General features: G+C 38.1%; 1 protein-coding gene across 7 annotated transcripts in view; it reads left to right on the top strand.

Annotated features, from left to right (window-relative positions):
- Positions 1 to 16,811, top strand: part of map4k5 (mitogen-activated protein kinase kinase kinase kinase 5) — a 43,614-nt gene that overhangs the window by 18,401 nt on the left and 8,402 nt on the right. For 2 of the 7 annotated variants that reach the window (XM_053232343.1, XM_053232341.1), the window contains exons 7-27: positions 376 to 423; positions 660 to 702; positions 874 to 946; positions 1,162 to 1,293; positions 2,207 to 2,269; positions 2,424 to 2,505; positions 2,796 to 2,912; positions 4,116 to 4,194; positions 7,394 to 7,452; positions 7,673 to 7,740; positions 8,025 to 8,063; positions 8,978 to 9,022; positions 9,283 to 9,325; positions 9,460 to 9,664; positions 9,981 to 10,004; positions 10,161 to 10,249; positions 11,459 to 11,500; positions 12,149 to 12,233; positions 12,328 to 12,407; positions 12,577 to 12,637; positions 15,404 to 15,518. In XM_053232343.1, coding sequence (XP_053088318.1) covers positions 376 to 423; positions 660 to 702; positions 874 to 946; positions 1,162 to 1,293; positions 2,207 to 2,269; positions 2,424 to 2,505; positions 2,796 to 2,912; positions 4,116 to 4,194; positions 7,394 to 7,452; positions 7,673 to 7,740; positions 8,025 to 8,063; positions 8,978 to 9,022; positions 9,283 to 9,325; positions 9,460 to 9,664; positions 9,981 to 10,004; positions 10,161 to 10,249; positions 11,459 to 11,500; positions 12,149 to 12,233; positions 12,328 to 12,407; positions 12,577 to 12,637; positions 15,404 to 15,518 — 1,592 coding nt within the window. The remainder of the gene's footprint in view (positions 1 to 375; positions 424 to 659; positions 703 to 873; positions 947 to 1,161; positions 1,294 to 2,206; positions 2,270 to 2,423; positions 2,506 to 2,795; positions 2,913 to 4,115; positions 4,195 to 7,393; positions 7,453 to 7,672; positions 7,741 to 8,024; positions 8,064 to 8,977; positions 9,023 to 9,282; positions 9,326 to 9,459; positions 9,665 to 9,980; positions 10,005 to 10,160; positions 10,250 to 11,458; positions 11,501 to 12,148; positions 12,234 to 12,327; positions 12,408 to 12,576; positions 12,638 to 15,403; positions 15,519 to 16,811) is intronic. The other 5 variants (XM_053232342.1, XM_053232344.1, XM_053232346.1 and 2 more) reach the window with 5 other exon arrangements.

Raw genomic sequence — 16,811 nt, 5'->3', positions numbered from 1 at the left:
TACTCAAACCAGCCCATCTGGTATCAACATCCATGCCATGATCAAAGTCACAGAGATCACACTACTTCTTCATTCCTGTGTTTGATGTGTTAACTGAAGCTCTTGACCTGCATTTGCATGATTTTTTGCATTGTGCTGCTGCCACATAATTAGCTGCTTGGATAACTGTGTGAATGTAAAGATGTTCCTAATAAATTGGACAGTGAGTGTATATAAAATGTATTATAGATACCTTGTAAAAATACTGCAGAAGTCAAGCTGAATATAAAGCTAAGAGATTTATAACAAGCTCAGTTGAACAGCCTGTTTTAAACACAGCGTACATGGATCTGTCATGATGTTTATTTTATTAATATTTCTGCCTGTTTCCTTCAGGGTCTGAGTTATCTCCACTCCAAAGGAAAAATGCACAGAGATATCAAGGTACCTCTGCTTCCATTGCTCATTGTTTCGCTACTGTTTTGTTACTGTATCTCTGTAACTTCTTCCTGCTTCCTCTTTTTGGTCAGAAAGCTATTAATCAAAAAGACTTTTAAATTCCTCTAGTATCAAAATATGTTTGCTCCAGTTTAAAGACACTTTTCAAGAGTAGGGCAGATTTCCTCTAATTAATAGTTCTAATAATTAGTTCTGTTTTGAAATTCTTGTTCTTTAATTAGGGGGCAAATATTTTGCTTACTGACAATGGAGATGTCAAACTAGGTGAGTCCTTTTGGTTTTTGTATGAGACACTGTTTCTACAAGAAAGTGGAAAAGTTTGTTAGGATGGATTTTTTTTGCATGCCAAGTTTGAATTGGTTTAGTATTTAGCTTCAGTATATTTGCGAATTAATTGTAACTGTTTGTTCTAAATTTATCCTGAATTTTTTTCAGCGGACTTTGGCGTTGCAGCCAAAATAACAGCCACCATTGCCAAGAGGAAATCCTTTATTGGCACCCCCTACTGGTGAGATATGTGAATTCAAGATTTTATCTGCACAGTGTAAATAATCTCCGTTTTTACATGATGCTTAGAGACAATCATAAATGAGAGGGTTGTGGCTTTCTGAGTGGAATGTGTTGGGGGGAAGAGAAGAGAGAGAGAGCGCAATGTGAAAATGTGGAATGAGAGAGTGATGTGAGACTGAGTAAATTTGTGTGTCTGTGTGTGTCCGTGCGCAGGATGGCCCCAGAAGTGGCTGCTGTAGAAAAGAATGGAGGTTATAATCAGCTGTGTGATATTTGGGCTGTGGGAATTACTTCCATTGAACTCGCTGAATTGCAGCCACCCATGTTTGACCTGCACCCGATGAGGTACACATCATGTTCACGCTCCTTTTCATGACACTTGTATTGCTGGTCTGGAAATGTGTTAAACAAAAACTAAAAACAATTGTTTTAAAACTGAAATAAAAATAGATATACTTTACAGTTAAACTAAAGCTAGAAATATTGCTACAAATTTTGCTGAAATGAAATGAGGAAAGAAGCAGATGAATCAATTTCCCAACTTCCTTGCACTGCATGACAGCTCATGATGCAGAAGCTCACGCTGTGACTGTGCAAAGTTAAAATGCCAGTGATACCATGAGTTACGTCTGGTTTGTTTGTTTGTTTGTTTTCTGTCCCCCCCCCGGTCAGTAACATTCACACTTGTAAAAAGCTGGTCAGTCCTGGTGCAGTCTGTGGCGGGTAGCAGTCTGCTATGATGGACAGCAGATGAGGACTGTACACTACACAATGTCTGATTACATTTTCTTACAAATTCTTAGAAATTCATGTCCTCGGACAGGTCCATCGCATGGATCTATTGGGCATCGTTCACCCTCTACTTGTAGTGAATGATTAAACACAATATAATACATGGCAGGTATAGGCTATAGGTAATGACATATTAATATGCTTGACTTCATAATTTGAATTGGAGTATGTTTGCCTGGTATGACTAGTTTAACTGGAGACAGCATTTCCTTGTGTGTGTTAAAAGTGAAATGATGCATGAAATGTACAGTGGATACCACAAATTATCACAGCGCCTATTTCTTGATGCATTTCTTACTCTAATAATTAGCGGAAATATAAAAATTATAAAAATAATTGATATTTTGATAATTGAAAAACTGACAATATAAAAACTTAAACTCTAAAGTCAATGGACCACATTTGCCTTGTAGTTATATGCATTTGTTTTTGCACTAATGTGTGTTTGTCATGTTTGTGTGTACAGGGCTTTATTCTTAATGTCCAAAAGCAGCTTCCAGCCTCCCAAGTTAAAGGACAAGATTAAATGGTGAGTGCAAGTCTTTAATTTGAGGGGTGTGTGTGTGTGTTTAGGATAAATTCCTAATACAGATCAGTGTTCATTTTACAGTCCTGTGTCGCATTCTAGCTTCTCTCAAGCCTGCGTGAAATTTCTCTTGCCTTCACCACTCCCTTATGTTTAGGTCTACATCCTTTCACAATTTTGTGAAAGTGTCTCTGACCAAGAACCCAAAGAAGAGGCCTACAGCTGAAAAACTGCTCACGGTATGAGTCTGTACTTTTACCCAGCTGCCCCTCTACTGCCACTGAATTTGTTATTGTACTGTGCACTGCCCTATTGTACAGATACTGACTGAGGAAACCTAAAACCACTATAGTGAATAATTTGGGTTGACATTATCATGTGTCATGACACTTCTGTGTTTCGGATGTAGCTGAAATGAAGTTTAAAACACCCTGGTGTTTATACTCTCTGCAGTAGTCACAGTTTTGTACTGAGATTTTTGTATTTTGCATCAGTTACTAATGTTTATTTTGCACTTGTTTGTGTGTAGCATATGTTTGTGGCTCAGTCAGGTTTGAGTCGCAGACTTGCAGTTGAGCTGCTGGATAAGATGAATAACCCAGACAACCCACCTCTCTATATCGAGAAAGACGAGGATGACCTGGAGGTTAGTGCTGGGTGATTTTTTTTTTTTTTTTCCACAATTAATTCGAATTCATGTTTTAATGTGATTTTTTTAAAATGTTCTAATCGAGATTATACATGGTTTGTATGTGTGTGTGTGTATGTGTGTGAATATATATATATATATATATATATATATATATATATATATATATATATATATATATATATATATATATATATATATATAGTGTGTGTGTGTGTGTGTGTGTGTGTGTGTGTGTATGTATGTGTGTGTATGTATGTATGTATGTATGTATGTGTGTGTATATATATATATATATATATATATATATATGTATATATATATATATATATATATATATATATATGTATATATAAAATAAATAAAAAAAAATCCATAAATGCTATTTAAACCAATACAAAGGAAAAACATAGCCTTCTTAACCTGATAAAATCCTGCAGCCTGTGCTACTCCTAAACACTGCACGCTTAGATTTAAGCCAAGATATACAGGCAGCACTTGACTGAGGACTGAGCTCGTAGCAAAGAAGCATTCAAATATCACTTCATTACACCCTAAGCTGTAATTTGCGGGTCAGAATTATGTCATATTTGACCTCAGCACGTCGAAAGACGAAGTGGAGAAAATTGACACTCCATGTTTGTATTTTGTTGGCAACAAGCTAGGCAGCTAACTCGCATGAGCGATATATATTTTCTTTCTCAAACAGTGCACTGTATAGTCAGTGTTTTAGATTTAACAAATGAATGTGTCTGTATGTTGATTAATATAAAACTGTTACTTGTATATACAGTATAACTCATTTAAAGGTAAGAAGGGAAGGAACTTGGATTTGAGAAGAATACCACAAGTCAGACTTTTTTTTTTTAAATAATTGCATTATGTAAAAAAAGGAAAAAAAGAAACTGAAATCATAATTGAGAATTGTCCATAAATTTGAAAAAAATCGAGATTTACAGTGTGATATGTGTACATACTGAAACTGCACGTTTCTTTGTTCAGTAGCTGGTTACAGTCAGTGACGTCTCTATGTGTCAAGTCCATTCATTCAGCCTGCATGAGCAGTGCTTTAACGGATGTGTTACACTGTCACACACATTTACTCCGCGTTTCTCACACAGTGGAACACTGTTCCTATAATCAGTAGTCCAGTACTGTGGTAATAACTCGTCTAACTGCATCCTCTCTCTCACTCTCTAGCCACCGCATCCTCCACACACCATCCGTTCAGCCCCGAACAAGGATGCTCGAGCTGGAAAAACTCGCTCTGAGATTGACTGTAAGTGAGCACCTGTGGAATCACATTCCACCAGAGTCACAACACAGTTGGGCTTACACAGCATTACACAGCATTACACAGCATTACAAAGAAACAAAAAATCAGACATGCCTGCTGCTTTCACAGGGGATATATAAGCACTCACAAATAAGAGAAATTATTTTTAATGGAGAAGAATTCTACAACATTCAGCAATGGCAATCACCATTTTGTGCAGTACACCCTCATCCTATAGTTAATTTGTGTGGAAGTCATGCGGAACATTTGTAAAGGCACATGTCTTTCTAAAACTTGGACCAATGATTTGTCAGATTCTAGCATGAGTACGGCTAGCTAGTATTAGTTCAGTCCATCTGGCTAAAATGAACTAGCAAGCTTTTAGCAGTGTGATAATTTATAGAAAATTACAAACTTTATTAATTTGCTTAATAGTAAAGAAATTTCTTTGAGTCATGTGAGTTAAAAATACCTTATACCAATGGTCCTAGTGGGTCAGACAAACACTTGAAAAATACTGTGGCCGAAACGATCAACATATGAAAAAAAGGAGTCACGTTTGGGGTAAATTGGGCTTAATCTGCAAATCTGAGGTACTTGATTCGTATCGATTGCAGATTAAGACTTTTAATGGACTTAAGAGCCTACATAGTCTCAATAAAACAGCATTTCTGATTTGGCTACAGAAGAGTGTGACTTGGCTTTTGAAATTTACCAAGACTTATTTAACTATCCTTATATCAGTGTTAGAATACATAGTGGTTTGTTTGTTTGTTTTTTAATTTACCTGTGAAAATGAAAACTAATTTTAAAAATGCAAAAAATTAAGTATGCTATAATTTACATGTATTTATTGAGAGCCCTTTTCTTATATCAAGTGACACAATTTAGCCAAAATGTGTCTTCTGGAAAATACATGACTTACTGCCTCTCCACTGTTGAAATGCACATAAATCAGAGGCAGAGGACTAACAAAGAGTGAAGTGATCATATTTCACAAATAAAGAACATAGGGACACACCCAGTGTTCCCGGGATAGACCCCGGATCTGCCGCAACTCTGACCAGGATACAGAAAAATTGCGAGTCTCACCTGGCTGCTTGGGATAGATTTGTCTTTGGAGGCAACGAAATATTGGCATTGAAATAATTTTGATTGCATATTGAAGATATCATTGTAGTAATTTATACGCTGGCGTGCTACACTTTATCTTGGTTGTTTTTGCTTGGCCCTGAGATGATTATCTGGGTGAAGTAGGCAAGTATGAACACCCCAACTGAAAATAGCGCACACTCTCTGAGGGGTGAAATTGTTGACTGTGATGTAGGATGTTCAAGGCAGTGTGAAGGGACTAGAGTGATTTGGATAATGAATAAAGCAGTACTGCACCCTGAGTTTCATTTCATCTTTGTGTGAGTGCACTAAATGCAGTTTTGCCAGTTTTCTTTTCACTTTATTCCTGGTAACGTTTGCGTGTTCTTAAAGAGTGTGTATGATTTTCTCATGTGGCTCAAAATGGTGTGGGTTTGACCACACTCTCAACAGCTGCTGCTGCGCAGAGGGCAAGTGTGTGTGTGTGTGTGTGTGAGAATGAACGACTGTGGCCCAGGTAATATGTAGGAGGGTGAGAGTAAATATTTTCCTACGTACTGTACATGGTGTTTGTGTGTGTTGGTTTTAATGTGTGTGTATAATCTGCAATCTAAAAAGAGTGTGATAACGGCTGATGTGTATTTAGCAAGTTGTGGTTTTGTTGATCTGTTGTATACACAATATTAGTGCTTTTTTAAATATGCATGTGCATCAGGCCAAGTGATGTAGACACTGACATTCGAAAGTAACTGTTTTGAAGGCAGAAACAATTATTATTATAAAGAGGCTGTGCTTACAGAGTGTAATAGTTGAAAACTCTTGGCCAGATCTCTGGAACTTCTGCTGTAAAACCTCTTCTGCTTTATTGCCACAAAGTTTCTGTCTCACATCCTCTCAGACACAAGCTTACAGTCCAGATGTCATTGCAAATACTCACACATGTGTCCATGCAGTCATTCAGGTATGCCATTGCCATCACTTTGTTTTCTAATAAAGTTTTTTACCAAGTATTCTTAAAAAGGAGCCCCTGTTAAGTGTTTTCTTTTAAAATGTAGTTTATTCTCCATGCATCTGTATGCTGCCAACACAGCTGTCTAGCCCAAACTTAAATGCAAACAGACATACTGCTTTGAATATCTAAATTGATAGTTGTAATATTTGGATTTTCTCAAGTTCTGATATCTTTTTTCTGTGTTTTATCCATCGCTGTGAATGTGTGGGTGTCTGTGAGTGTGCTCAGAGTACAGCCAGTCTTCAGCCCTAGATGGTTATGTAGAAAGTGTTTCTGACGCACTTGACTTGTGTTCTGTCACGGTAGAGCAGTGTGCTGGCTGTCTATCATGGCTACCAAGGGAAGTTCATTTGAACTTCTTTCCCCCCCCTGGTGGGGAGTGAGTGCAATGTCTGCCTCTGTGCAGAAGGAAGGAAGACCAGATGTCAACCTGGCCAGCCATCAGCTCTTAACAGTTCCAACTGCAGAAACTTTATGGAATATAAACACTCTGCCATTTTGTTTTTTGCTAATTTGTCTTGGGCTGAACTATATTTGGTAGAAGTGATGTCAATGCTAACAAATCGACAATTAGATTTAGCTATCTTACATCAGCTCCCTTTTTACCCCAATCCCAGGAACTAAAGATACTTTCTGTATTGCTGCTGTTTGATTAGCTTTATTATCCTCTCATTTACAACTATCATCCATTTTATTAAATCAGACATATGCCATGCATTGTATAGCTTTTTAAACTACAAAAAGTACAAAAGTAGCAGTGGCATGCATACAAAGTGCAGTGTTTATTACATTATTCTACCTTGTTACTTAAGCACAGTGCTAATAGAATAATGGACAAAATACAGCAACGCACCATGTAATGACTTTTTGAAAACAAAAAGTGCAGCAGAAGTTCCACTTTGTCATTCCTATGTGCCTTTTAACACTAGCACAGTTCATGAGTTATTTAAGTTGCCAGGGAGATGCCACTGTCGATCAGTATGCAGTCTGGCACACCCACATGATGCAGATCAAGCAGAAAAGGTGTTATGATATTTGTGATGAGTCATGGCATTGGGAATGTTGCTTTATCCAATATGTGTTTCTGCTGTTTTGTAGTTAATAAGCTGCGATTTGAGCCTCCACTCAAGAAGGAAACAGAAGCAAGCTCTGAAATGGTGAGCACACAAACACAATCAGTCTCTGCTCCCAGCATACCAGTGTCTGTGCTAGAGCTGGTATGCTAGAATGTCCAACTAGAACTTCAGTGCAACCAGACTGATTACTAGTACAGCAGCTGTACACAGTTTTGACTAAAATGCCAGCCTAAACATAACCCACCCTGCTGTATGATCTGAGAGGATTAATGATGCAATAATATGATGTCACTCTCCACAGGATGTGACCAGAGAGAATGATTTCTCCTCTCAGTGGAGCCCATTTGCTGAGGGAGGCATCTCCTCCAGGTAACTATAGAAACAGTGGGAATGAAGACCATAAACAAACCAGCCTCCCGGCAGGTGGCCTCCTATCACTACTTTAATAACGTAACCCCTGTCTGAAACCTATCTCTGGTAAATCACAAAGCTATGTGTGTATGTCTGCACTCGCTAACCTGCCCAATTAGTGTGTCTGAGCTCACTTTCTCCAGAGTGTCTGCCTGCTTGTTCTTACTCCCTTTGCTTTGACTGTCTGTTCTTTTTTTTCTGTTCCTTTGTTTTTCTTGCTCTCGTTCATCTTTCCACTCAAGGAGCCTCCTGAAAAGTGTGGAGGACGAGTTGTTCATACGGTAAAGCAAGAAGTGTGTGTATTTGTACCCATACTTGTGAGTTTGCCATGCTGTTTTTTCCATATGTACTGATGCCCATTCCACTGCGAAGGAATGCTGAGTCTTAAAGAGTGTTTGCTTTGTCTGTGTGTGCATCCTGTAACTGTTGTTTCATCTCTGACTGGCCATAGTGCTCTTCTGCATGTGGTTTTTTTGTGGCACTCAGTAGATTTATTTTGTCAGCTCTTTATATATATATATATATATATATATATATATATATATATATTGTGTGTGTGTTTTTGCTATACACTGAAGACATTATGGTTTGAGAACAAAAAATTAGTACAAGATGATTTTTTTTAAACATTCGTTTCCTAGTAGAGATTTATTTATTTTATTTTTTTTTTCTTTTATTTCAGTTGTGGAAAATTTACAACTCATATATTAGCCCATTTGAATGATGGGTCATTTGAATGGGTTTAGTCTAGACTGCACTAATTCAAAGTCAAGTCAGCCTGTAATTGTCAGGATCTATTGAATCTAATAGTTTCAATAGAAATGTGTTTCGTGAGTGGAAAGTTTAGATATAAAAAGTACTATGGTCCTTTAGCGTAAAGCGTAACTAATATATTATTGTGCACATTTAAATAATGAGCCTAATATTTGTATTACTGGATTATGTTCATAAAAGAAGTACATAGATCATACAAATGAGTCTCTAAAATGCAGCTTTAGGACCACCTCGGGAAATAAAATATCTGGCACATTTAATGCACCTTTGATTTTTAAGTTCAGACAGAGCTGAACTTAAGGGTTGCATTTTGTACTGCAGATGAGTTACTGTCTGGTAAATACAATACGCGCCGTTATTAACAAACAGTTTTCCTTTGTCTTTCTGCTCCCTTTGTCCCTCTGTCCTAACTTTACTCTAGCGGACATATGACTCCACTAGAGGACGCCTTTGAGGATGTAGAGATGTAAGTTTCCTATAGGCTCACTTTATACAATACTTATGGATGTAATGCAATTTTAGATGGACTGTAACACACATTTGAAAATGAATGCATATAAATTCTTTCTCAAATGCAATTATTTTAAATTTTATGTGTGGTTATATAGAGCTTTTGGAAAAATTTGGCCCATGTACAGCATACACATACCTCACAAGTCGAAACAGCTGCTAACCCTAAACACCCACATCAATACTTTCTCTTTCACATGCACTTTTCTTCTCCAGATCCACTCTAAAACATGGTGTGCCTCCACCTCTTCCCCCTAAGGTACGTGTGTGTGTGTGTGTGTGTATGTATGTTTGCGTGTGTATCTAAAATAGTAGGGAAAGTATGTGTGTTCTTTCTGTTCACAAGTCTGCATGTGTTTAGTATTAACTGTTCACCATCCTTTCCACTGCTAGCCACATCCTTTCATCTCATCTGATGAAGTGGGTTTAAGTGAAGGCTCTTCAACGATTAAGCGGTTCCCAGGCTCAGATAATGGCCTGGTCCCAGGGCCACGCAGGCAGAGCACACCAGAGAGAGGCAACAGGATCGAACAGATGCAGCATGACCTCTCCGCTAGTGTGAGCAGCCCTGGACTGCTATCACGCTCCACAGAACATGGTACTTGTATACATACGCATGATCTCTGACTTTAAATGTGTATTACCAAGTAGAGAGCCCTGCCCAGCAGCTGACCATCTACAAGGCATTATTCAAAAGGCATAGAGCTGTGGCCTTCCAGGAGGAGAGCAACTTTTTTTTTTCTCCTGCTAACACCTAAATTAGTGGACCTTTTTGCCAGCATTCCGTCTGCACTGCTTTTGCTATTGCTCCTAGCGAGACACTCATTTTAACTCCTGTTTTTTGGACCCTAGGCCTCAATCTGTCTCTCTTTTTTTCTAAACATCCTCTCTTTTGTTTTCTTGTCTTTTCCAAGCTTCTCTTCATTCCAAACCAGGAGGTAAGACCACTGCAGCACCAGTACTGTCTCCGTTTGCTTTACTTTATCTGTTGCATTTCCATTCCTCCATTCCTTACTCAACTGAGCCCCCCCCCTTTCCTTTTTTTTTTTTTTTAATGCACCTTCATATTCTTTCTCTCCCTTCTTTTATCTCAATAGATGAGGACTCTGAAGGAACCCTAAATGGAGACGCTCCTAAATCACCACCTGGTCGGCCACAAAGGAAGGAGAAGAAAGAATTCCCTGTGAGTGTGTATATCTAGGGCATATAGTGGGAGTGAAATTGTTGCTCAGTACACCAATTTACATTCACATTTATTCATTAAGCAAAGGTTCTTATCCAGAGCAAACGAAAGCATCAAGTCAGTATGCAGGGATTCATAACCAGAACGACAACAGACAAGTGCTAGTTTGTCCAAGTGTTAGAGAAGTCTACATGGTAAGAAAAGACCGTTGCAGACAATCTAAGTGCATACACAATAGAAAAGGTAACAAGATGACAATTTTCAAAACTTGGTGCATAAATAATTAAAAAAAAAAAAAAAAAAAAAGGTAATACAAAAGGTAATTGCTGCAAGGTAAATGCTGTGAAAGTGAGGTGTTGTCCTAGATACTGTCTGAAGTTGAAGGTCTTTACAATATAGGCAAATGGCTTATTCCACCACTGACCAACCGGGGTACTGATATAGTAAGATCTTGCTCTGTGAGCTTGTTAATACTTCAGAGCGAGAGGGAGAGACATGCCAGGCTCCCTGAAGTGGAAGACCCTAGCTGACATGCACCTGTGTAGTTGTGAACTAGTGTGTGCATTGCAGAGCCAGCTGGACTCTGCATTGCACGCCATTGGAGTGACCTCAGTAGGGATGTCACGTGAGAGTGCTTTGGGAACGTATAAACCAGGTGGGAAGCAGCATTCTGAATGCACTGTAGAGGAAAATGTGAAGACAGACCAGCAAGAAGAGAGGAGTCAAGTATAGCAATGGCTAGGATTTGATGTTATGAAGAAGAAATCTGCAGGATCTGGTGTTGGCAAAGTTAAGTCGGTCATCTAAAATCACACCAATATTATTAGCTGTGTGTGTCGAATGGACTGTGAGGGTGTTGATGGTAATTATCAGGTCCAGCCGAGTTCTTTGCTGTTAGATGTGTCGAGGCTGAGATTCAGATAATGAGTCTTCATCCAGGAAGATGTCAGAAAATCATTCCAAATGTTTATGAATTGTAAAAGGGGAGAGAGGGATGTGAGTAAGCAGTATTAGCAGATGTGCTATTACCAAATAGTAAAATAGATAAAAGTTGCTATTAATGAAAAGTGAATAGTGTAGAGAAATCAATACTAAATTTTAATAGTAACTGCATTTGTATATCTGTATTGATTTAGTAGTTTAAATAGAAAATGTTTGACCCTAGTTGAAGGACCCTTTACTGAAGTTTATTTTATTGTCTGCTTACAGAAGCCAGCGATTAATGGCCTTCCACCTACCCCTAAAGTGCTGGTGAGTGCACACTTCCTTTTTTTTTTTTTTCTTTTTTTTTTTTTTTTTTTTAATAAGCCTTCCTCATGGTCAGGTGAGGGAAGTCTTCTTGCAGAACATATATAAAGCTGCTTTTACAAGAATATTTTGGTGTACTTCAGAAAAGGAGTGCGTGGGAAACTGGAGAGCACTGTATTGCTACTGCGGTGCCATCTTGGATAACCTAAGATCCATTCTGAAATGGAAATTAATATTTATTTTCAAGCAAACACAAAATTGCAGCAAACAAGTCAGAGTCTAAATCAATATTGATGTCAGTTGTTTTAATGTATTATAGAGGGCTTCATTTTAGTATCCAGCTGCCATTAATGTTGTATTTCTACTATGCCCTTTAAGGTAAAATTCCTGTGCAAACTGACTGTGGCAAGCCAATGCTCTCCATGAACCATGATTATAAATTTTTAGTTGGATTGTTGATTAATTTTTTTTTATACATGTGTGAGCACAGTAGTTGTCCCACAGAGCTTGATATACATCAAATGCCTTGCTCTCACTGAAATTAAAGGTCAGAGGGGCGTTCTGTATTGGATACAACAATGTTCTTTTGAAACCAGCATTTTACTTAATGCTTTTTTTTTTTTTTTTTTCTGTCTCTGTGTCTGCATTTAGATGGGAGCATGTTTTTCTAAAGTGTTTGATGGCTGTCCTCTCAAAATCAACTGTGCCACTTCATGGATTCATCCAGATACCAAAGGTAGTTGCCTCAGAGAATTATCCTGTGTGTGTGCGTGTATGTGTGTCTGCACAACACTGGCTTCTTACACCTGTAATATCTACCTGTGTTATAGATCAATACTTGATCTTTGGGACAGAGGACGGCATCTACACATTGAACCTGAATGAGCTACATGAGGCCACCATGGAGCAGGTACTTGCTGACCTCTGATCTTTTCCCTCTAGCATCTTACACTATAGACATGGTGTGTTTCAATGTGTCTGTAGCCTGATCCCTGTTTTGTGTGTGAGGGATTACTCAGTGTAACAGAGTATAAAACACTATTTCAGCATTCAGTGTATGCATGCTGACTGTGTTTCAGTTGTTTCCACGGAGATGTACCTGGCTCTACGTCATAAATAATAACCTCATGTCATTATCAGGTAAGTGTCTCAAATACACTGGAAATAAACATTTGGATACTAACCTGCCAGCTATGTCTGTCTTTCATTCAGTGTTTATGATCGTTGGTATTTTGACTTGGTGGAAAAGAGTCAATTATTTCAAACCATTTAAGTTAAATAAATAAATAAATAATTATTACAAATGTGGCAAAACTACAGTTTAGTCAAAATTAGGTTTGCATGATTTTTCCCTAACGTCAGATGTAATCAATGAGCCAAGACATGTTTGGTACCATTAATGTGAGTTTTAGCACTAACTCAAACGTTATAAGGTCATAAAATACTCCAGCACAGCTGATTAAATCTGATTGGATCTGATTCAGGGAGGATATAAGGTTCTATCACGGTAGCGAGTCTCTGCCACTTTGTTACAAATATATTAGATAAGCCATGCAGGATGAAAACAATTCAGGGTGCTAAAGTTGCCATTAAGACAGCAGATCCTTAACCCTTGTTCTAGTGTCAAAGCCTGAGCTCTTATTTTATTCATAATCATTAATGAGGAAACGGCTGCTAATTCTAGCTTAGACGGAAATGCATTTTAATCATGGCTTATTTATGTGATCATGATGTGACACTGTAACATGTCTAGCTGCCGCTTTAGTACTATGGATGTTTGAATAAGTCAGCTTGGCTCTGTAACACAATGTGTACAAAAACAGTTTCATAAAATAGCAGAAATAAGTCTGTACAAACACACACACACACACTGTCCACTTTAATAGGAACACCTGTACACCTGCTCATTTATGCAGTAATTCAATCAGCCAAGCATGATGCATAAAACCATGCAGATACAGGTCAAGAGCTTCTGTTAATGTTCACATCAAACATCAAAATGGGATTTTCACACACGACAGTCTCTAGAGTTTACACAGAATGGTGCGAAAAACAAACCAAAAAAAAACATTGAGTGAGTGACAGTTCTGTGGGTGGAAACACCTTGGTGATAAGAGAAGTCAGAGGAAAAATGGCCAGATTCGTTCGAGCTGCCAGGAAGGCTATTGTGACTCATATAATCACTCTTTGCAACCGTGGTGAGCAGAAAAGCATCTCAGAATGCACAAAACATCAAACCTAGGGGTGGATGGCCTACAACAGCAGGCTGCATCAGGTTCCTCTCCTATCAGCCAAGAACAGGAATATGAGGCTAACATGGACACAAACTCATCCAACCTGGACAGTTGAAGATTAGGAAAAAAATCTCCTGGTCTCGTTTCCAGTCATTAGCTGTTCAGTTTGGGTGAGTCTTTGCCCATGATAGCCTCAGCTGACAGGAGTGGAACCTGATGTGGTGTTCTGCTGTTGTAGCCCATCCACCTCAAGGTTTGATGTGTTGTGTGTTCTGAGATGCCTTTCTGCTCACCACGGTTGTAAAGAGTGCTTATGCGTTACCATAGACTTCCTATCAGCTCAAACCAGTCTGGTCGTTCTCCTCTGATCTCTCATCAGCAAGGTGTTTCCGCCTGTTCCGCGGGGTACTGATATAGACCCTCCACTATCTGGATGTTTTTTGTTTTTCACACTATGCTTTGTAAACTCTAGAGACTACTGTGTGTGAAATTCCCAGAAGATAAACAGTTTCTGATGTATTCAAACCAGCCCATCTAGTACCAACAACCATGCCATGGTTAAAGTCACAGAGATCACACATTTTCTTCATTCTTCATTCATATACAATATTATCATTTTAATTAGTTCTATACTATTTGGAAATCCTAAAGCCGCACTCAAGTTCCATCGTTGTGGGAAGTGATGCCAAGCTGTATGATGAAGCAAAGCAATTCCAATCTTAAGTTTTTTTTTTTTTAACAATACATCATAATTTTGTCCAGTTTTATAGATGCTGCTCATACAGTGTCAAAAACTACCAAAGCAAATCTGTTTGATATGCAGTTCGAAAGCAAGTGTAGGATAGGCATGCGATGTGCACTAGGCATTATATTAGCCTTGTAGCTTTAGTGTTAATTCTGACAAAGCATATTTTAAACACAAAGTCTTGGCTGAAGAATGACATTTGCAGTAAGGGCAGAATGCTTAGTTACATTTATAACTTTATATTATACACTCACATTTATAGACAGCTAAATGCTAAAATTACAGTATTAAATTAAAAGTAAATTAGAGTATATGTGTATAATGGGTCAAGATATTTTATAGGACAAAAATCAGGCAGAGGAAAAGGTGGCGTAGACGTTTTTTTTCTCCGGTTATTTTAATTTAGAATTTAAACTCAGGACAGGCCCCATCATACTCTTACTGTCAATCTGTCCTCTACAGATCATGTCACTGTGTAATATACACGCTTTTTGCTTTTGTCGTACTCGTTGTCAGTGTATAGTAGCTACATGATTACTTTCTTTCTCTTTCCTCTTTTGCGCTCTCTCTTCTATCCTCTCTGATCATGGCTGATCTCACTCCCTGCTGACTGCTTTAACGTCTAAATCACCATAATCAGAAGGTAAAGGCACTCTTACACACTTGCACATACCATCATTTTCCTCACTGTGCACATATTCATACCTATCTGATGTCACTTTTTTCTGTCTTTTAATTGTTTCCTTTAAAGCCATGTTGTAGATGTGCATCACTGTGCTTATCTTAGCTTGCTATCATTGTTGCTGACACCAGAGAAGTCCAGAGACACAGCTGAATTGTTTGGTTGTGTTGTCTCTCTGCCACATGTCCTTGTTGTATAACATGTTATAATCTGTGTTTAACGTGTCAATATCTGTCCTGTCTCAGGGAAAACCTTCCAGCTGTATTCTCACAATCTGATTGGCCTGTTTGAGCAGCTCAAAAAACCTGGACTTGCTGCACAGTTCCAAACTCACAGGTTCCCTGAGAGGATACTGCCCAGGTACACAAAAGCAAATCTCTGGCTGCAGTTGCTTTCTACCAACACAAAAATCTTCAGTAGTAGACTACTTGTCTAGTGTAGTTTCTTACTCTTATCAGAAGGTATTTTCTAGCAGATGTAATAAGCATCATCTCCATTTAAAAAAAAAAAAAGAAAAAAAAAAGACAATGTCTCATTCATTTTTATTTTAATTACCCACAGCAAAGGTTTTTTTATTTATTTATTTTGTTTATTTATTTATTTATTTTAATTACTGCTTAATTTACATTTCTTCCCTGTGATCTGTGTATAATTCTATATTAGGGTGCACATCCCAAATGGTTTTCTATTCACATTGTTTGGTATGACAGAGTGGAACAGATCACTTTACCTAGTTGCCCTCATACATTGTGTAGAACAACATTTGAGAGAAATACCCTTCTGCTTTTGTTTAAAGTCATCTGGTAAGGTTTGCATGCAACTTTCTCTATGTTCAGATTGAAGTATTGTCACGCTTGTGTGTGTACGCTGCCATTAAAACCTGATGGGTCTCATGTTCAGTAGTTCACTCTATGAGGGAGAATGTAACAGAGCCATGCACATTTTAACATCAAATGAGATATACCTGGTTTTATTTCAAAATCATTTAACTTTTATTTAGTACCACTTTTACGTTTAGAGTTATGAAATGTGAAAGCGAAACACACACATACTCAGTCAGCATACGGTTAGACCTGGGTTCACATTTGTTGCCGAGCCGCACTGTTCGGTGGAGAGGTGTTCACATGGCCTTGGGTTGAACCCATAGCTACTGTAAGCTCAACTTACTACTACCTTAATTGAACCCAATGTTACCTTCCTAACCTATGACTTCAGCTTTGTAGAGTACCACCTAGTCGCACAAACACAGCACACACAAACACCTACCTATTTCCTGACATGTCACTCCAAGTTCTCCTAATGTGATATAGCTCAATATATGAACTCTTCCACAGCTAAATAACTGGAAACTTGTATACTTATGTTGCTGGTAGTGGTGGAGCCATTTAAGTGTCTGTCTTTGGTCTAGGTCTAGAAGTGGAATGGTTACAATCCCCTGTTATATAATTTAACAAAAAATTATAGTAAAGTACAAATATTACATGTAAATAATTAATTATCAAAAGCCATTTCTTTGTCCGGGCTATAGTGCAGTACACAGGTTTTAGACAGCCATTGTGTTACACACTTTGTAATCATATGTAGTGGATAAGAAGCCACTTGGGATTACAGCCTAACAGGGTGAATTTTGAAGAAGACAGGATGAAGGTGGCA

Source organism: Pangasianodon hypophthalmus, chromosome 3, assembly GCF_027358585.1.
Source record: "Pangasianodon hypophthalmus isolate fPanHyp1 chromosome 3, fPanHyp1.pri, whole genome shotgun sequence".
In the NCBI taxonomy this organism is placed as follows: domain Eukaryota; kingdom Metazoa; phylum Chordata; class Actinopteri; order Siluriformes; family Pangasiidae; genus Pangasianodon; species Pangasianodon hypophthalmus.
Note: the sequence above shows the minus strand (reverse complement) of the source record. Positions and strands in the feature narration are given on the sequence as shown.